We start from the raw sequence: 19,140 nt of genomic DNA on the forward strand, positions 1-19,140 counted from the left end.
ATGGACCAATTACATCTTTCTGATAGCTCGCAAGGTCCACCCAACCTGACTAGTGGTTGTTAGATGGTACGCCTCGATTATGCACGTTCCTTGTATGACGGCTTACATGTAAGGCACCAGCTTGGCTTTCAAGTAACCAAGACATTCTTCTCATGCCTCGGATGATAAGCCGGATTAGTGAACGCGTTACGCGCGTAACGGTATAAAGTCATATGTATTCAATCAAGTTCAGGAAAATCTTTATATATCCCAGTTTGAATCGATCGGTAGAAGCAGGCACTGCGACGGAAACACCAACCATCTTGCTAACTTCAACCCATCCATCATGCTATTAGCAACACATCCTCCACACACATCACCGTCCCTATCCTTCTCTCAACTCGGACCGCGGATATCTCTCTATACCCCACCATCACACACCACTGGCGAACTCATTATCCTATGTACATGGCTCGGCGCCGCCCGAAAGCACATCGACAAATACATTGCAGCCTACCTTACCATCGCCCCCAATGCCAAAATCCTACTCATCCAAAGCGACGTAACATCCGTCACAAGCTCCTACCCAGCACAACACAAAGCCATCATACCAGCCGTCGAAGTCGTGCGCTCTGTACTGAGTGACTGCACTTCCACAGCATCTACCAACGTCCCTTCATCCCCAACAGCAAACACCACCAAAACGCACCCAACCCCCAAAATCCTCATCCACACCTTCTCAAACGGTGGTCCCATCTCCGCCACAGCCCTCCTTCTCGCTCTCCACGCCGAGAAGTCCACACCCTTACCCATCACCGGTATCATCATGGACTCTGGACCCGCAGCAGGATACTACTGGAAATCCTACAACGCTATGATTCTCTCTCTCCCACCAGGCCCCATCCGCTCAGCTGGCTACGTTTTCGTCCACGGTATCCTAATCATCTTGCGGGCGAGTGTGGCGTTGGGACGGTACGAACACCCTGAGGTGCTGGTTCGTCGGACACTGTTGGATGAGAAGTTTGTTGCTGGGGTGGAGGAGGGGAAGAAGAGGAGGGTGTGTTACTTGTATAGTAAAACTGATCGGATGACGGACTGGGAGGATGTTGTTGCGCATAAGAAGATGGCGAGGGAGAAGGGGTGGGATGTGGGAGAGGTGGTGTTTGAGGGGACGCCGCATTGTGGGCATTTTGTGGGTAATGAGGGTGTTTATGTTGGGCAGATGGACAAGATGTGGGAGGGTAAGACGTTTGGACAGTAAGAGTTTGTCTGATTTCATGATTGTTTGGAGGGAGAAGTCGCTATACGAAAGATCCGTTGCTGGCTTGGCGCTCATTGTCTTGTTTGTTATGACTCTGGTACTTCGTCGGCCCATGGTATACTCGACTGTGCTCCCGCTTTCTGCACTGTCATTGATGCCGCTCTATTGGCATGCACAATTGCAGCGTCGAGATCAAAGTCCGCTCCCCTTGACATTGCTTTCCAACGCGCAACGGCAACTGTGTACGCGCCCGCAAACGTGTCGCCTGCGGCCGTTGTGTCGACAACCTTGACTTTTCGTGCCGGCACAACATGACCTTGCTGAGATGTCTCTTGCTGCTTCGCAGTCTTGTAAAACACGCCCTGAACACTCAAGTAAGTACGAGTCCGATTGCACATCGGGGGATTACTTACCTCGCCACCAAGCGTAATAATAACATTCTTAACCCCACTCGCAATGAACACAGCAGCAACCTCGTCCCACGAACTCGGCTTCTCGATCCCAGACAGAATCATCGCTTCCGTCTCATTAACGATAAGATGACCCAGCCCATGATACGCTTCATCCGGCAACGGCACCGCAGGCGCAGGATTAATAATAGTCTCAACGCCCTTCTCCCTCGCCGTCTTCATATTATGCAGCACAACCTGCAGCGGCAATTCCAACTGGAAAAGCGCAACCCCCGCATCCTCATCCACAAGATCCTGCACCTCCACATCTCCATTCGCACCAGGACAAAACATGATCCTGTTCTCTCCCGATCCCGTCTCGACGATAATGACCGCAACACCCGTCTTCTTCCCCTTGAGAATCTGCACTTTCTCCGTCGACAGTCCATCTTCCCGTAAAGCTTTCAAGAACCCCTCGTGGAACTCATCGTCACCAACTGCACCCACCATCCTCACTTCGACATCGGATTCCTGGGACGAAGAAGCTTGCGCTTTGGTGCGAGAGAGGCGCGCACATGCGACGGCTTGGTTTGCGCCTTTCCCGCCCCAGCCAATGTTAAAGGATTCACTGGTTAGCGTTTCGCCGCCGACGGGAACGCGGGCTGTACGGGTCACGAGGTCGACATTTAGGGAGCCGATGACGGATATGACGGCTGGTTTGGAAGACATTTTTGTTGTTAGGTATGGGAATGTGAAGTTTGGTGAGGGTAGGGTGTTATATGGGATATGCAATGAGGCTCTGGGAGGTTAGCCGAAGACGCTATCTTGATTAAGCTAGCCGAGCCGACGATGTGGGGAGGACATTTAGCTGTAATGCTGGGGTGAGAGATCTTGGAACAAGTGACTGGACTGATCGAATTGCAATTTTTGGGAAAGGAATTGAAAATTAGCTTGTCGATACATTCGCTACGCAGTGTTTCATCACCTGATTCTACGAGTTATCCAACCTTGGACCCTCCAACAACGTTTACACAACTTCTCCGCCCAACGCATCAAAACAACATCACCAACACGACAATCATCCCTTGAAATGCCATTCAATCTGATCCTAGACCTACTTCCCGAGGATTTCGACCACCTCCATATATCGCCAGATCGCTGGCAAGATCAAGAAACCACAATGACTCTCATCACGAAGCAAATCCAACGAGAGGAAAACCATCCCTTCGATCCGCACCGAGATCCCGTCCACGTCTCTCTCAGTATCAACAATCCCCAAACCTTGGCAGAACTAGGCGAGCAGCTCTCCAACTTACCACCCAGGACCCGTGGCCTCACTCTCTTCTTGCCCGAAAACCCGCCTGGCGCGAAGCCTTCCATGTCAGATGTTTTCTTGCCGGTCAAATACATTACCGGACTCCGCGTCAAAATCTTGCCTTCCGACTTCCCCGAATATGAGCCCACGCCAGAAGACTGGGACGCGCTGGCCGAGGCTTGGAGGGATGCATTTTTTTTGCATGCCAGGGCGGCATCATATCGAAAATGTGCTGCTGGATCTACACGGCATAGATGCCTTCGTGATATTCGACATCGTTCCTCTTCTAGTGGAGGTGACGACGGGGTTGTATACGAGAACGAAAGAAGAAAGTGAAAGAGAGTTAGTTTTTGGCGTTGTGGGTGCGGAGAGACAGCGAAAGTGGATAGAGGCGCAGTTGCCGGGGAAGTCGGAGGATGAGTTGTTTGAGGAGGAGTTGGCTGCCGCGCGAAGGCAGCGTGGTGGGGCGTAGAGTTGAGTGGTATGTGGGGTTTCTATTGCAAGGCCTGATGTATGGTTGAGTATGTGTGGAGCTTGGGTGGCTTGCCGTTGCTTTCGGCCTTCGCATATCATCCACATCGTCTCCGCTCGCGACTTGCTACGTACAGGCTCAGTGCTCGTCACATCTTCAAGAAAATCGCGTTAGCTGATAGAAACATTGCAACATTGATATTCGTGTCCAAACGGCGAGACCGTCACCCTACAATCCTCTAATTCAACCAACGCATCAACCTGACATGAGACGAACTTTTCGCAATCCGCCTCAAGTCGCATCGCGCATCTAAATACCACTTTCCACAGGGATATTGACTCCCAAGTTCCGCAACTTATCCGTAGCAGCCTCAACCAGCATACTATTCCGCTGTATGAGCTCCTGCACCTGCTCATTCTCTGCCTTCCTCGAGTAACTCGGTACTTTGACACCGGTACCTCTCGCTTGCTCGTGTTCGCCTGCTTGCTTGGCATTCCTCATAGCAGCTTCGATTTGTTGCGCTTGCTCCTTCTGTACCTCCTTGAGCCTGTTGAGACGCTGCCAGGCCGGACGTTCGCTGCCATCAACAGTGTCGGTCAAGGTCTCGCTTGCAGGATCAATGGCGCTGTCCATTGTCTGCAACTCTTCGATCCAGTTGCTTTCCTTTTCGCTGAGTTCACTGGAGCCGATGCTGACCATCTTTCGTCGAAGAGCTTCGTAACGCGCGTTGATCTGATCTTGTCGCGCTGTAACCTTCTCCAAACGCTCGTCGATGTTGGCGCTGCCGTATGTCGATCCGTTGTCCGAGCCGACTTGATCGTTACCGGTAACACTGTCAATGTTTGCTGCTATCCCAGACGTCCTGTAGATTTGATCCCTGAACTCTTCCTGCAGACGCGTCGCGCGGTTGAACAGATCGGAGACAGCAAGTTGAAGTTTGGAAGTCTGCGCAGAGAGTACGCGGTGAACATCCATAAGAAGCCCCAGGTTCGCAGGAGATAGCCTAATCTCATCCTTGAGAGCACCTCTATGCCGTGCGGGGATGTTGATGGAATTGTAAAGATCAAACGGTTCGTAGAGTTCTTTTGGTGGTTGCCAAGCTTGACGCACTTCCTTGTTAGAGCCAGTGATTGCCATGTATTCGGCAATTTCTTCTTGGGTAGGGAGACCTTCTTCAGGTGCATCGAGCAGAGCAGCTTGGGGTTCACCGTCAACTGTGGTGAGAAGAAGATAACCGACGTTCCCGTCTTCAATAACGGCGACTGCGGTGACTTCTTGCTCGTCCACATCGCCAGTGACGCGTCGCTGTATGTATTGGTCCACGGAGGTGTTTGCCGATTCCAATACGCGCTTGATACGGAATGGTGAGCCCTCGGTCTGTGGCTGGGATAGCTCAGTCTCCAGCTTCCTGACCCAGGGCTCCATTGAAACGTAGAAGACCCCACTGGCGTGTGATACGAAGAATGAGAAGTCGGTGTGCACATCTGGCGTGATGCTCTGGTTGAACGAGGGTTCATCGCTTTCCACCAGTGTAATTGTTTCGGCAATGATCAGCTCGTGTTCGGTTGGTTCTGTGGTGTCAATCTCGTCTTCCGGTGATGGCAGCCATCGCCCAACGATGCCCTCAAGGTCTAAACAGACATGTACCTTGCTCGTTTCGGTGAGCAAGCACACGACAGCGGTCGGCAGACCCTCTGCAGCCTCCTCTTCTTCGCTCTCGGAGAGGGTCTTCAGGGAGAAAACAATCATGTCGCTAAGCTCAAAATCATCGACTTCAGGCGAGATAGTGAAAGGTCCCTGTAGCAACGGCACCGCAGGCGCACTGTGTGGGCGAGCGAAGACCTGAACTGTGTCACCCTGCGCCCGCTCCTCTGCGAGAGGCTCCTCGTATAAGATGTCCGACAGCCATGAGACCTGCTTCTCTGATGTTTTCAACTCGTCTTTGGGCGATGTCTCGTCTTCTGAGAGCTCGGCGTAGTTGATGTTGATGGAGGAGGTAAGGGTTTGGAGGAATGTGTGGCTGCCGGGCGACTCGACCAACTGCCACTTGCTCGGTAGCAAAGGACAGAGCGCGTATACGTCTCCAAGTACCGTCGCGATCCACAATGTCATCGGCGCCCAGCCATGGACACCTTCTTGGTCTGGGAAGTCGCCAAAGCATGCCGATGCAACTTCCAGCTCGACTGAGTCGGGAGAGAAGCCCTTGGAAGCTCCGAATTTGGAGGCGCTCAGATCGTCCTGGTCGCTGGTAGCGTTTGCGAGTTTGGGCAGATCGATGGAGAGCGATGGCTCACTGAAGGTAGACCTGTCGGCGCGGTTGATCTCCCACAGCCTGACTACGCCCGCCTTTGTGATGGTGACTAGACAGCGCCCGTGATAGCCCAATGGATGCCATAGTGTTGTTGCGACGGGCGACTCTTCGAGAACGTGTACGGTCGGTCCCAACTGGAAGGCCTTTGGCTTCAACGGGCCGTCGTCCTCTCCAGCTCCGAGCAGCGACGAGTCGGGAAGGTGTATTACGTGTACCGTATGCGAGGTGGAGACGGTGAGGTAGTCTTCTTCGGGCGAAATGACGAGACGCGTGATCGGGAGTGGTATCGAGACTCTGAGTGTTCGGTATGCGGGCTGTTGCTCTTCCTTGAGGTTGACCAAGTCTGCCCATCGTATTTCGTTTCCAACAGCGACAAAGATCTCCGATCCCCTCGTTGCGATCGTCTTTCGCGGTCCTGGTTCCTGCTTCTTCGCTGCGACTCCATTCCCGTTTGTCTGCTTTGGCGCAAACAGATGATAGCCTGGGTTCGGTCGGCTGAGCCAGTCCGGCGTATAACCCAGTACTTTTGGCATGACGGCGAGCTCCCTCGGGTAATATTGAGAGAGTTAGGAGTGGGTATGGAATAGTTGCGTGGATTGTAGAGGTAAGAGTGTGGACAAACAAAAGTTCCAGCCGCGCGATACAGCGCCAAGACCGACGCGTCTCGAGAGCTCCGAGCTCGACTTTCGACTTCCGATCCTTACACTCACTCCAAAACAACCCTCGATCTTCTCTCACTCCCCCGGGCCACGGTCGCTTCCTACAAATCTAGCCGACATCGAAGTTGAGGGCGCGCATCATGCCGGCGCTTCGCAGTACCATTGACCGCCTCGACAAGCCGAGTTCGTATGCGACAGCAAAGGTATGGGAGGCTACAACACATCGCATTAGTACGCAAATACTGACACTCTTCTAGAAGCGCAGACGCGACCGCAACGGACGTGACGATGACCGCGGCCGCTCTCCCTCGCCCGAAGACAAGCTCAAAGACGCAACCACCCTCTACGTCGGCAACCTTTCCTTCTACACCACCGAAGAGCAAATCCACGAGCTGTTCAGCAAATGCGGCGAGATCAAGCGCTTAGTCATGGGTCTTGACCGATTCCAGAAGACACCATGCGGATTCTGCTTCGTCGAATACTACACACACCAGGATGCGCTGGACTGCATGAAGTACATCGGTGGCACTAAGCTCGATGAGCGTGTTATTAGGACGGATTTGGACGAGGGCTTCGCCGAGGGAAGGCAGTACGGACGCGGAAAGAGCGGTGGTCAGGTGCGCGACGAGTACAGAGCCGAGTATGATCCTGGTAGGGGCGGATACGGCAGAGCTGTGGACGAATACCACGAAGCGCAGTAAGATGACAATAGACGACTACCTCTCGGACAACTAGGACGTTAATCACGAGGAAAAACCTAGGCCATATTGATCGGGAGAACCCAGCGCCGCTGCGCCCACCACACGTACTACGCTGAGATTGAAGACGACGAAGGGCACTTCATTTACATGGGGAAGCTCGCCCAACCCAAACTCAACTGGGTGTCCAAACACTGCAAAGAAGGCGTCTGGCGTCTATCATTCGGCATTGTTCATTAGTGCTCTAGTTATAAGCACATGCTCATAGGGGGTAAAGATACCATACTAGATACCTTCCCAAAACTCAGTACCATCTTCCAAACACCCTCTCTTATGCGATACAAGAATGCCGCCCAGCCATGCGCCCGTCAATGTCTAACATTTTCTGTCACTCATCTAGTCCGGTCCGCAAGTTCAAACTGCTGTCGCCTCTCCACGGCCTTTACAACCTCTCCCAACCACCAGGCATGTATCCGTGGGTCATCCGTCAGTTCAGGATGGAAACTGCACCCAAACACATTGCCCTGTCGTACAGCTATTATATCCTCCGCACCCGGATGGTCATGTACCTGGTTCTCCTGCAAAGGCTTCGCATTGGTCGACAGCGTAGCCATGACCTCAACCTCGCTTTCCAACTCCTTCCTCGCAAGATCATCCGCTGGCGTCTTACTCGGCGCAACAATTGTATCGTCCCTCTCGCTCTCCCCTTCTTGTATGCCCACTGCCTTCTTGCTCGGTAATAGCTTCTCTACGACAGGCGCGCGAATGAAGACGCATCGGTATGGATCGGTCCTGTTCGATTCGCTCGTCGATTTCAGGAAGGGCAGCTGGAGGTTTGCCTGGAAACTCTCGGTTTGCCGCCCGAAATGATTCCTGTTCACCCGCACGTCTAGACCTCCAATTAAGTCCTGGCCTCCCTTCTTAGTTCTATTGGCACTCTCTGCTAGTAGAATCAGGCCAGCGCATGTACCCCACGTTGGCTTGCGCTGCACTTTGACGAAGTCGCGGAGGGGCTCGAGGAGGGCGCTTCGTGCGGCTACGAGTGACATTGTTGTGCTTTCACCACCGGGGATGATGAGGCCGTCGCATTGTGCGAGCTGGGCTGGTGTGCGGACCTCAATGAAGTGGAAGGTTTGCGACGAGGGGATGTTCGAGGATGCTGCGCGGAGGAGTTGGATGTGTTCGCTGAAAGCGCCTTGGAGGGCAAGCACGCCGACCGTGATGTCCTGAATACCGTTCTTTACCGTCATAGTAAAAACAAATCAGATCCCAGGAACTCCGTGACTGTAGGAAAGAAAGGAATTGAAGTGTCAAGCAAATGTACAGTCATGCAACGGAAAGCGACGGCAATGGCGAAATCTTTATCGATAAGCCCAGCCCCCACTAAAACGCGGTAATCGCCCGCGCGAGCACATGTCACCTCACACATGCGTTTGGTTCAGCCCTATTGATCCGCTTACCCCGACACGGTGCCGCTCTTCGATCTACCTCTCCATCATCGACATCTCGGACCCCCATTGATGCCGTGAACGATCATGACATGTAGATCCCCACGCGTTCTACACATCACGTCAAGAAAGGTCGTACCTGCACTAAAGCTTCCAAGGCTCATATAAGGCGAGAGTCCTTCTAGTAGTCTAGTCTCACTACTTTAGCCGATAACGCAATCCGGCCCGGTCTAGGACAGTAGATGAAGGCGCCATGATCGACAAACAGGATGAAGAGCCAACGGGACACGGTCTCACGTGCTGGCTACTGGATACGCGATCGTTATGGCCTGGGGAAAAGATCACAGATTCAGAATCAGTATGTCGTCTCACAAACATAGGTCTGCCTAGAACATCAACTCACCATTCCTAGGCTAGAGAAGCGCTCTCCCTCGTCACCCCCGAGGAACAAGACCTCATAAAACGCAAATACCACATAGCAGATGCGCGAATGAGCCTAGGCTCCGCCCTCCTCAAACGTCTTTTCGTACACAAAACTCTCGGTATACCATGGAAGGACATCCGCTTTGGCCGCAAACGCGATCCTAAACACGGGAAGCCTATCGCCTTGCTAATACCACCGCAACATGGCCCGGCTCCCGTGGAATTCAACATCAGTCACCAAGCCGGTCTCGTCGCCCTCGTAGGCTGCGCAACCAATGAACTTGACGCAGAAGTCGGCGTGGATATAGTTTGCGTTAACGAGCGAAACGACTACCGTGTTGTCGACGAAGAGGGTTTCGATGGTTGGGTGGATATGTACGCTGAGCTCTTCAGCGGGGAAGAACTCTTCGACATCAAGTACAACGTTGACCCATTCCCCCTTCTCGACGGCACAATGGTCACGCATGAGATTCTGGGTCGACACGATCGCTGTTGTAGGCGAAATGAGCATCTCAACGTGACACTACCGAGTGGAGAAAAGAGGGAGTTGGACTCGGATCTTCTCATCGATGCGAAATTACGCCGGTTCTACACGTTTTGGTGCTTCAAAGAGGCATATATCAAGCTGGATGGCGAGGCATTGCTCGCAGAGTGGATACCACAATTGGAATTCAAGCACGTACGTGCGCCGAGGCCGGGGACGCCGGCGAGGTGTAGTACGCATGGGACCTGGGGTGAGAGGACGAGTGACGCCGAAGTTTGGTTCTCGATGAAGAGTGATGGGAAGGGGCCTGCGGGTGTGCGAGGGTTGAAGAAGGGCGAGTGTGGGAGACTGGAGGACACGAGGGTGGAGATTCAGGCTTTTGAGGAGGACTTCATGATTGGGGTTGCGGCGAGGGAGAAGAGAGATTCGGCGGTCAATGGGAGTAGGAAGAAGCTGCCGGATGTTTTGACGCATTTTAGAGGGCTGCATTTGGAAGAGGATGTTATGAGCGTTGCGAGGGGTGCTTGATACTTTACTTCTGATGAGAGCACCCATACCATGCAGGTCCCTTATCCGCTGCAAAGTGGCAAAAGAAAATTACATGCCAAATTCTTCTTTAGAACCAGATTCTGCGACCCGAGCCCCTAGCCCCCATCTACTGGTTGTGGCTCGCCGAATATTTGTCCAAGGTGATAGCTTTCTTTCTCGCGGTCACGGTCGTGGTTTGGAAGCGGCTTAGGTGCTTTCCTATGTTCAGACTCGCCATCCGGCGATGCTAATTCGGCGACAGGTTCACTGTACTGTGGTCAGCAATGATTCAAAATTATCGATTGTACAATATACCCTTGTACAGAAGATCGAGGATTTCTGATAATGTAGGGTGCCAGTGCAGATAGTGCTGTCTCGTCAAATGTCTCGGGTGAGATCAAAAACCGCATCATGTCGTGAGTTGGTGCGGCTGGTGCTAAGGCCGACGCTGCTTTGCCGTCCTGGGGTACTTGTAACAGTCCGGAACGAACGCATCCGTTGCAGAACAAATCCGGGCTACCCTTCCAAAACACGTTCAAAACATCTTCAGCAGATGGTCGGTTGCTGGGGGTATGGTTCAGCATGTGACATGTCAAATAAATGACGGCGCTTGGCCAAATCTGTGGGGAGATTCTGCCAGCCATATGTTCGATGGCCTCAATGATGTTATCTGCATAGTGATGCATGTCTGGCTTCATAGGATCTAGTTCCAGTGCGCATAAAATCTCGAAGTAGACACACCCGAGCGAGAACACGTCCGATTTCCGATTGCGAGGTTCAGAATTATGTACCTCCGGGGCCGCATACTTGCGGGTGATGGAATCAGGGTGGCCTGTAGTGTCACTCCGCGTATCTGCACCGTAGTCGAGAGAGGATCCAAAGTCCGTATATATGAAAGAGCCCTTGTGTACCAGAATGTTGTGAGGTTTGATGTCTTTGTGTCGTACCTTCTGGGCGTGCATGAATTGTAATCCGCTAGCGAGGCATCCGAAAGCATAGTCCAAGGTGTTCATCTCACTCTGTGTGAGGAGACCCTCATGAGCATCGTCGAGGAATTTGTCCAGTGAACCCCCATCAGCGACAGGTGTCAGCAAAATGCCTACTTCACGCTTCCCTACGTAAGTGGCAAAGATCCGGGTGATATGATGATGTGGAGCTAGCCGTTGGATGACTAGGATCTCGTTATGAAAGATTCGCCTCCTCTCAGCAGCAGAACCGCGGACTCTGAACACCTTGCGAGCGAAAACCCTGCCGGTATTTAGGTCCACAACCTCCTCCACGTTGGAGCAACCACCCTGACCTAAATTGCGGAGCAATCTAAGGGGCAGCTCGTCGTCAGGCTCAAGGAGGTAATGCTGACCCTCCTCGATACGTATAATTCGTTTGGGGTCGCTGTCGCCGTTCATCGCCGCGGGAAATTATACACGGGTGACGCCGCGCAGTCGCTGGGTGGTAAATCTTAGGCGTAGAGCGCGACTAACAAAGGTCAGCCTGCTCGCTCGATAATTATACTATCATACGTCAATGCGCTCACAAGTCGCCGCTAAGTCAGCGGCTTTACTGGCAATATCGACGGGTGCGAGAGGCTAACATGGACGCACAAAGCTGAGATAGTGTTGCGTAGATAAAGTCGGGATATGCAGCGTCCTTGGAACTCTCGGAGGTTGGTTTACTAAGTTGGAGAAGAAAAGAGGTCTTCCAATTTTTTCTAGAAGGCTGAAAGTGAAGCATGCATGCATGAAGTGAGAAGGCGGGCTCGCGTCACAATGCATGGCGCAGGCTGAGGGCAGCATAGGCGATTGGCTCCAGGTGGAGGCACTGCCTATAGCCATATCAACCCCCAAGACCGGCTTTCGACCGCAATTCTGAGCACTGCAGCGATGTTTGTCGGTGATAATGATATCTGAGATATCATAGGTATCGAGGTGGAGTATGGGCGTTCGCGTTCGTTGACAGGAAACAGGTCGCATATACCTAGTATACGCGATAGGACAAAGTCCTTCTCGAATCTCAACATAAGTGCCATGAATCGCCAGGCAGAAGGAACCTATTCATCACTCGTTTAAATCGGCAGTTCGCTGTTGTTGGAGTACAAGAAAAAGAGAAGTGCGGCGAGCCTATCACGTTTCGTAGCGTGGCTGAGTAAGCCCAGATCCCGATTCCGAGATGACCTCGGCGGGCGCGTCGGTCCATATTCCCTCAATGTAAGCTCTCTAGAACACTACCTGGCCCTCTCGCAGTACAACGAACTCTACGAGCGCGCCGACAAACTCAACATATCGGAGTGCCTCATGTTGATGCCTAGTCTGAAGATGCCGAAGAAGATACGCGTCATGATTGCTGGACCCTGAGCCCATAAGGTTTGATAGCTACGTCAACGCACCCGAAGTCAACCCGCAGCTATGCCCCGATGTATATTACACCCCTCACCAACTCAACATCACGCCCGCAGTTTCCGCCTTACTCTCACGCAGTCAATTGAACGTTATTTCGAAGCCCCCATCCTCAAAGCGATCCAAAAACCGCCACAATGTCTTCCAACTCGCTCAACTACCCGCTCCTCGCCATCCCAGCCTACTACGTCTTCTCTCTCGTCCCGCACATATACGCAGCTAGCCTTCTCACAGCCAATGGCTACAAGATTAACAACGCGAACCCCAAGGCAGCGTTGTCACCAGAAGCCGTGAAGGGCAAGGTGCCCGATGCTGTGTAAGGCGTCCCCACTCTCCCCACCTCAAGTCCCTTGCTAGTACGGTACTAACATGTTCACAGCTTCAAAAAGTACCAACGCGCCGAGAACGCCCAGTCGAACAATATGGAACAAATGCCCCTCTTCGCCGCCGCCGTTATCGCCAGCATCATCGCCGAACGCACCACCGCAACAGGCATAGGACGAGAGGTCATCTCAGGCGATGCAACAGGCTTGACAACATTTGTCACAGCTTGGTTCGCAGTCAGGGCAGCGTACTCTCTAGCATATGTACAAATCGCGACTTACTCGAAAAGCATGATCAGGAGCGGCCTTTGGGTTATCGGAAGCGGTCTAGCGATGTACCAAATCTACAAGGCTGCTGCGATCTTGGGCTAGATATCATGGATGATGAAGCGGTATGGTGAGCACGACAAATATTACAAAGACAACATGGAACAAGAAATTTAGTGTTAGGACTATCCTTTAGAATCGATGTGCAGTGAGATCAATTGCTACTCAATTCAGGTGTGCCAGCAACTAAGGACTTCCGAATTCACAGTACCAGCGATCGACACTTGCCAGTGTAACCTCGCGTCGCCGTCCCAAAACGGATGAAGTCCAGACACAAACACGCACAACGGTTACACGAGTATATCACGCGTGGTGGCGCATTCACACTGGGATTGGCCTAGAACGAACGACGAAACTCATTGAACGTACAAGTGACATAACGAATCTGCAGGAGACATTGACGACTAGCAGGTAGCCGTAATTCCACGCAGCCGCCGATATTTGGCCCATTAACTCTGATATCTCGCGAGCGTCATGCGATAACCAACCTTTCACTGCATGCGCTCACTTTCTACTGAAGATATAGTAGCTGCTTTCTATATCACATCATGATTCACCCCAAATCGTCGCACTCACTTCGCTTTGTATTGGCTTGTCTTCTACGCTGTGCCGCGACACAATCATCTTCAGCCTCTTTCCTTTATCCGGAAAGCGCTTCTCCCGTCTTGACAATCAACGTTTACGATTTTGTAAACATCAAATGGATGTCCAACTACGATCGAGCTTATTTGTACTTGTGGTGTGATCCCAATAGTGGGACCGGCAAACAGGCAGAATGTATGTAACCACCCTCGCAAGGTGTCTCAGTTACGGTCACCATCAAATCAGATGAACTTTCTGAAGCTGAGATACTATAGTTCATGAAGTGAATTCATGGGAGGTCGAATCAACCGGCGAAATGACCTTTTCACCTCAGGAAAAATTGGATACAAATAGCGGTTGGAGCGGTCCCATCGCATGTTACTTCGACATCCAATACTATGATCGCGGCAATGACGGGCTGCAGGGTCCACTGTTCACGGTCGTGTCAGATATCGACAGTGCACCAACTCTCTACGATCAATCGTTCACATCGCTCTTGGATCCTACGACCAGTGAGATGACGATGACCTCCCTGTCATCCTCTTCAGCCATCACTTCGTTGCCAGTCTCCGGCGTAGCAACGGTATACGATCAACCGTCTACATCACTCACCACATCTACTATTAGTGTGATGAAGACGACCTTCATGTCCACCTCTTCAACGACTATGTGGTCACCAATCCCCAGCGTAATAACGGAGAGGGACAAGAAGACACTCTCGGGTGGTGCGATAACAGGGGTAGCATTGGGCGCAGCATTCGCAGTAGTGGCATCAGTAACAGTAGGATGGTTCTTCTTTCGGTACCATCGGAGGATAAAGGCGTTAGAGACAAGAATGTCTGGAGCTGGCGGCCCAACGGGACATCCGTCGCATAGATCGATACCTATACTACCTGCGGAGAAGCGTGACAGGCCACAGGCTGAGTTGTCTGAATTGGTGGCATAGAATGCGGGAACCGATCTTTTATTGTTAAGAATCGGACTGGCCGAATCTCAAACTTTGTCAGCGTTACCTCCCCACGCTCCATGTTCGCCCTCCGCCTTTGGCTTCCCGATCCTCTCCAGCTGCGCTTTCATGCCCGTACTCGTCGCCATAGTCTTCATGCTCTCATCACAGTACTCCACCCCATCTCGAAAGTAGAAATTCTTGCCAAAAAGCTCCACAGTCAGACCCCAGTTGTCCTTGCCCGCCACCTTCTTTCCGTTAGCATCCTCAATGTCTCCTCCATCCACCACCTTCATCACGGCGTTAACGACTGTCTCCATGGGTGTCATGAAGCTCTCTGGGAGGGACCCCCATTCCTCTTCACTCAATAGGCCGGTGCGAACGATGCTTGGGCAGACCGTGAACGTTCTAATGCCAGCGTGGTGGTATGCTACTGTGATAGCACGGTTAAAGTGGATTACTCCCGCTTTAGCACCAGAGTACATAGGGCCGAACTCGGCTGGATAGAGTCCACCACAGCTTGCAGTCATGACTAGGGCCGCGTCGTTGTTCTCTCTGCCATGCTTGGCCTGGGATTTCCGGAAGTAGTGGAACGCGAGCCATGAGGTGTTTATCACTGCCGTATAATTGACGTCGACTACGAGGCTGTTCGGCGGTGGAGGCGGCGCGTTGAGAGCATGTTCTTCGTAGAAATCTAGGTGTTGGTGATCAAGTCAGTTGGTGTCTGATTTGCCATACGAATAGGTTTGCTACGCACTGTCTTTTTCGGCGATACCAGCGTTCGCGAAGACGAAGTCGAGACGACCTGACTTTGACCATGCTGATTCGAAAGCTGCTACCAGCGAGGCGTAGTCGGCTACATTCGCCTGGTGAGCATGCGTATTCTTGAGCAAAGACGTGGCTTTTGTGAGATTATCAGTGCTGAGGTCGACAAGGTGCAGGTCCCACTCTTCATTAGTACGAGCTGCGAGGGCCTCCGCAACAGCGAGTCCCATTCCACTAGCCCCGCCAGTAATGAGAGCTACTTTCTTGACCATGTTGAGATTGTCGAGTAGGGTAGATGAGTGATTCTTGTAGAGGAGGTGCCAAAGGCGACAGTGTGATAGTAAACAGCGAGCGTGTGAGTGTTCAAGATTGGGTGATTTGGGGTGCAAGAAGGAAGTCGTTGGAATTTATAGATTATGCGTACGAGGACGACCAAGCGCGCTTCAGGAACTAGAAGGGCTGAAATAGATAGTACTAAGGTTGCGATATCCCTGCTCTGCATCAACATTCCACAGTAATAAGGTTGCGATATGTGCGATGGAGGGCACTTCTGCGAGCACGTGATGCCAAGGTATACGCTAGAGCCACTCCGTGTGTGCATCGGCGTGAGGTGGCCGACGTCATTCTGACTCATTCTCAATCATTCAGCGCCGGCTTTACAATCGGCCGGTGGCTGAAGCGCATCTTCGCGTAGGCATCCGGGTCTAATGCGCGAATGTGCCCCGAGATGGTAGCAAATGCGGCGTCAAGGGTGCGCATCATGCTTTGGATGGCATCGTCAAGCGCCGGCTTTGTCGGACTAGACGATGCAGCGAGAAAGGCGCCTTCTCATATTTAGACAAATACCCCAGCCAAATCTGTCGGAATAGGGTCCTTTCTTGACGAACTTAGCCCATACTTGGACTTCAGCAAGTGAACCCGACGTTGGTTGGGGAGGTCAAGAGGCAGACTGTCCGTCATGCTGTCCTGTGCAGACTTCTTTTCCACCCGACCGCGCTGGTACTTATGCCGTCTCTCCTCCTTTCATAAATTCTGCCGCCTTGGCTCGACATGCAGCCGTCAAACGTCTGAGCAGGGCCTCAAGGCGAGCGCAATGAGGACTAGAGTGTGTTGTTGTGGGCAAGGCGTAGGAACTTCGGTGGTGAGAGAACTGCGGGTTGGGGCCTGAGCGGCGGTCGTGGGGAAGCGACGGTTTCGGGTAGGCGTCAGTGGCCAGAAAGTCACCATGGCGAGAGAGCGTCGTTGGTCAGGAAGCGGCAATCGCGGGTGAGCATCGACGAGGGAGCCGCGAAGTTGATGGCTGGTGTCGGAACAACGCCCATCGTGGGGCTCTAATGGCGATCCTGCGACGTCTTGGGCTCTCGTCCTTCGTTTGCTGACGAGTAGCATAGAAGCGATAAAGGTGCGCAACGAGCGGGTGCAGCGAGCGGATACATGCCAGCGGTGATGTCGCAACTCTGGCGTTGTTGTTGTGCGAATCGAGGGCGGGTTTGGCGGGCCAGAACAAACAACCACAACTGCGGTCGCATCACTCTGACAGCCGGGCCGTACAGGCGTTGGCGAAAGAGTGTGGACGCAACATTACGGCGCGCGTTCGGGGCGGAGGCGTAATCGGCGTCAAGGTACAGTCACGAAGATGTAGTGGTGAGGAGTAGTTATGAAATTGATGATATAATCGCAGCGGCTGCCTGCTTGGCGCAAAAGTGTTGTCGGATGTGCACGACGTCATTCAAAATAGGATGCAGGTGTGGCTGCATGAGCGGTGTCAGGTCGGAGGCTGCAGATAAACAAACGATCATTTCTAAAGTTCCATCCGAACCCAATGTCTGCCAAAATGCTTTTGCACGCATACATATCGGCATCGAAATGTCGCAAGCCAGCGTAAGCAGGGTGGAAAGGATGGGCTCGTCTATCCGTATCGAGTTGCGTTAGAGCAGCTGAATAACAAGACAGGATATCGGATAGACACGGACTACAAAGATACCTAGGTAGCAAAGGCTTTCCTGTGGAGGTATATTCGAGAAGACGTTGAAGACATCTTGTTGAGGAAAGACGACTTAAGTCGCTCGTGCAGATTGCGCTGCACATTACCAGTTGTTTGTATCTTTCTGGGCATGCATGGAGAGGCGGCCTTGCTCACACCTGCAGTAAACTATCGCAAGTGGTCGAGAGCCGCATGGCATACTTCTTAGATCAAGCAACGCGCAAAAGCATCAATTAGGATAGCGCGACCAACAGATTCAAGATGTTCTTCAAGGTAGGCCCGAACTTGAATCGTAAGTGTGGGACCGTTATCTCGGTCGTTCACGTCGGCGGTATTGATGCGCCAGGGTTCACGCATCCTAGCCCCCGCAGTATTTCTTCTGGAATCTCAACATCCCCGAAGGCTTGGTTCTGCATCCTCACTCGTTCGTTTTCCTTGTTCAATTCGCTGCAGCTGGTAATACGGGAAGAATGTTGTCGTCAACTCCCCTCAAGACAGCCGCATGGCTTGCGTTCACGGCTTCTTTCAGCTCAGCCACACCCCAGTATGGCACTTCTCCAAAGGTCCAGTTCAAGCACTGGCCTGCTGAGGCAGCGACTGCCCTCTCCACCATGATCGCAAAGAACGCCAATCAAAGCAACTATGCGGTCTTCGACATGGACAACACTAGTTACCGCTACGATCTCGAAGAAGCGCTTCTTCCTTTCCTGGAGAACCGTGGAGTCCTAACGCGCGATAATCTGGACCCCAGCCTCAAATTGGTCGATTTCAAGGACACTGCGAACTTTACTGAATCGTTGTACAGCTACTACAACCGCCTGTGCGAGATTGACGACTTTGTCTGCTATCCATGGGCCGCGCAAATCTGGTCTGGTTTCACACTGCGCGAACTCAAGACCTACGTGGATGAGCTCATGGCGTACAACTCATCCATTCCCACGAAGTACTGGGACGGTGACGAAGTCACATCCAGCAGCGTAAACCCACCGAAGGTGTTCCGGGGCCAGGTCGAACTCTACAATGCTCTCATGGACAATGGCATCGCCGTCTATGTTATCAGCGCTGCGCATGAGGAGCTTGTCCGCATGGTGGCCAGCGACCCGAAGTACGGATACAACGTACCACCCCAAAACGTCATTGGTGTTACCACCGTCCTGAAGAACGTTACCTCCGGCGAGCTCACCAACGCTCGCAAGCAGATCACAGAAGGAACCTACGACGAGACCGCTAATCTCGACCTGGTCGTGACTCCGTATCTGTGGACACCTGCTACATGGTTTGCCGGAAAATGGGCTGCTATTCTTACCTACATCGATCAATGGAAGCGCCCAATCTTAGCTGGTGGTGATACTCCCGGAAGCGATTCGTACATGCAGTTCCATGGGGTCGACACAGCAAAGGGTGGTGTGCATCTGTGGATCAACCGTAGAGACGCGTACTTTGAGCAACTGCAAGAGGAGATCAGGAACAACACTCAGGCGCAAATTGCTAATGGCAGGGAGGTTACGGCGGACAAGAACTGGGTCGTTGTCAAGCCCGAGGAGATTCTGTAAATATGTAATACAAAGGTGGAGAGGCAGAGATGCGATAGATAGTGGCGGATGAATGGTAGCCCACGCTCCGGGGCTGCCAAAGAAACAAACCACGCTAGTTGACGTAATCGCTCGGCTAAGCTTTCTTCCAGCCCGCTTTTAGTCTTCCCCTTCTCGTGCCTGTTATCGACGCGTCAAGCTCACCAACCACCTCACTCACCCACGCGCCGCCACTAACCATGCAAGTGACGCGTGAAATCAGAGCGCATGCATAAAGGGATAGTAAGTCGCGCTCTCGTTACCTTCCACCTTGTCCTTCCT

At 52.5% G+C, this 19,140-nt stretch overlaps 10 protein-coding genes across 10 annotated transcripts; 5 read left to right on the forward strand and 5 right to left on the reverse strand.

Moving 5' to 3' along the window:
* Positions 1–325: 325 nt before the first annotated feature.
* J4E86_000211 (uncharacterized protein) lies at positions 326–1,240 on the forward strand (the record flags this gene model as incomplete). The annotated part of the gene is made up of 1 exon (XM_051440787.1): positions 326–1,240. The coding sequence occupies one exon, from the start codon at positions 326–328 to the stop codon at positions 1,238–1,240; it is 915 nt and encodes a 304-aa protein (XP_051306958.1).
* An 86-nt stretch (positions 1,241–1,326) lies between these two features.
* Positions 1,327–2,358, reverse strand: J4E86_000212 (uncharacterized protein; the record flags this gene model as incomplete). The annotated part of the gene is made up of 2 exons (XM_051440788.1): positions 1,327–1,602; positions 1,654–2,358. 2 exons carry the CDS (start codon positions 2,356–2,358, stop codon positions 1,327–1,329), a joined length of 981 nt encoding a protein of 326 aa, XP_051306959.1.
* Positions 2,359–3,725: 1,367 nt separating this feature from the next.
* J4E86_000213 (uncharacterized protein) lies at positions 3,726–6,260 on the reverse strand (the record flags this gene model as incomplete). The annotated part of the gene is made up of 1 exon (XM_051440789.1): positions 3,726–6,260. The coding sequence occupies one exon, from the start codon at positions 6,258–6,260 to the stop codon at positions 3,726–3,728; it is 2,535 nt and encodes an 844-aa protein (XP_051306960.1).
* Positions 6,261–6,526: 266 nt separating this feature from the next.
* On the forward strand, positions 6,527–7,087 carry CBP20 (Nuclear cap-binding protein subunit 2; the record flags this gene model as incomplete). The annotated part of the gene is made up of 2 exons (XM_051440790.1): positions 6,527–6,589; positions 6,644–7,087. The coding sequence occupies 2 exons, from the start codon at positions 6,527–6,529 to the stop codon at positions 7,085–7,087; spliced, it is 507 nt and encodes a 168-aa protein (XP_051306961.1).
* Positions 7,088–7,476: 389 nt separating this feature from the next.
* Positions 7,477–8,334, reverse strand: J4E86_000215 (uncharacterized protein; the record flags this gene model as incomplete). Its single annotated transcript, XM_051440791.1, has 1 exon — positions 7,477–8,334. The coding sequence occupies one exon, from the start codon at positions 8,332–8,334 to the stop codon at positions 7,477–7,479; it is 858 nt and encodes a 285-aa protein (XP_051306962.1).
* Positions 8,335–8,785: 451 nt separating this feature from the next.
* J4E86_000216 (uncharacterized protein) lies at positions 8,786–9,967 on the forward strand (the record flags this gene model as incomplete). Its single annotated transcript, XM_051440792.1, has 2 exons — positions 8,786–8,890; positions 8,945–9,967. 2 exons carry the CDS (start codon positions 8,786–8,788, stop codon positions 9,965–9,967), a joined length of 1,128 nt encoding a protein of 375 aa, XP_051306963.1.
* A 116-nt stretch (positions 9,968–10,083) lies between these two features.
* Positions 10,084–11,373, reverse strand: J4E86_000217 (uncharacterized protein; the record flags this gene model as incomplete). The annotated part of the gene is made up of 2 exons (XM_051440793.1): positions 10,084–10,234; positions 10,283–11,373. The coding sequence occupies 2 exons, from the start codon at positions 11,371–11,373 to the stop codon at positions 10,084–10,086; spliced, it is 1,242 nt and encodes a 413-aa protein (XP_051306964.1).
* Positions 11,374–12,497: 1,124 nt separating this feature from the next.
* Positions 12,498–13,055, forward strand: J4E86_000218 (uncharacterized protein; the record flags this gene model as incomplete). Its single annotated transcript, XM_051440794.1, has 2 exons — positions 12,498–12,676; positions 12,740–13,055. 2 exons carry the CDS (start codon positions 12,498–12,500, stop codon positions 13,053–13,055), a joined length of 495 nt encoding a protein of 164 aa, XP_051306965.1.
* A 1,014-nt stretch (positions 13,056–14,069) lies between these two features.
* On the reverse strand, positions 14,070–15,575 carry J4E86_000219 (uncharacterized protein; the record flags this gene model as incomplete). Its single annotated transcript, XM_051440795.1, has 4 exons — positions 14,070–14,159; positions 14,205–14,512; positions 14,606–15,232; positions 15,296–15,575. 4 exons carry the CDS (start codon positions 15,573–15,575, stop codon positions 14,070–14,072), a joined length of 1,305 nt encoding a protein of 434 aa, XP_051306966.1.
* A 2,182-nt stretch (positions 15,576–17,757) lies between these two features.
* Positions 17,758–18,840, forward strand: J4E86_000220 (uncharacterized protein; the record flags this gene model as incomplete). The annotated part of the gene is made up of 1 exon (XM_051440796.1): positions 17,758–18,840. The coding sequence occupies one exon, from the start codon at positions 17,758–17,760 to the stop codon at positions 18,838–18,840; it is 1,083 nt and encodes a 360-aa protein (XP_051306967.1).
* Between the last annotated feature and the right edge of the window lie 300 nt (positions 18,841–19,140).

The sequence above is a fragment of the Alternaria arbusti genome (genome assembly GCF_024043155.1).
Source record: "Alternaria arbusti strain BMP 1465 chromosome Unknown scaffold_1, whole genome shotgun sequence".
Lineage (NCBI taxonomy): Eukaryota > Fungi > Ascomycota > Dothideomycetes > Pleosporales > Pleosporaceae > Alternaria > Alternaria arbusti.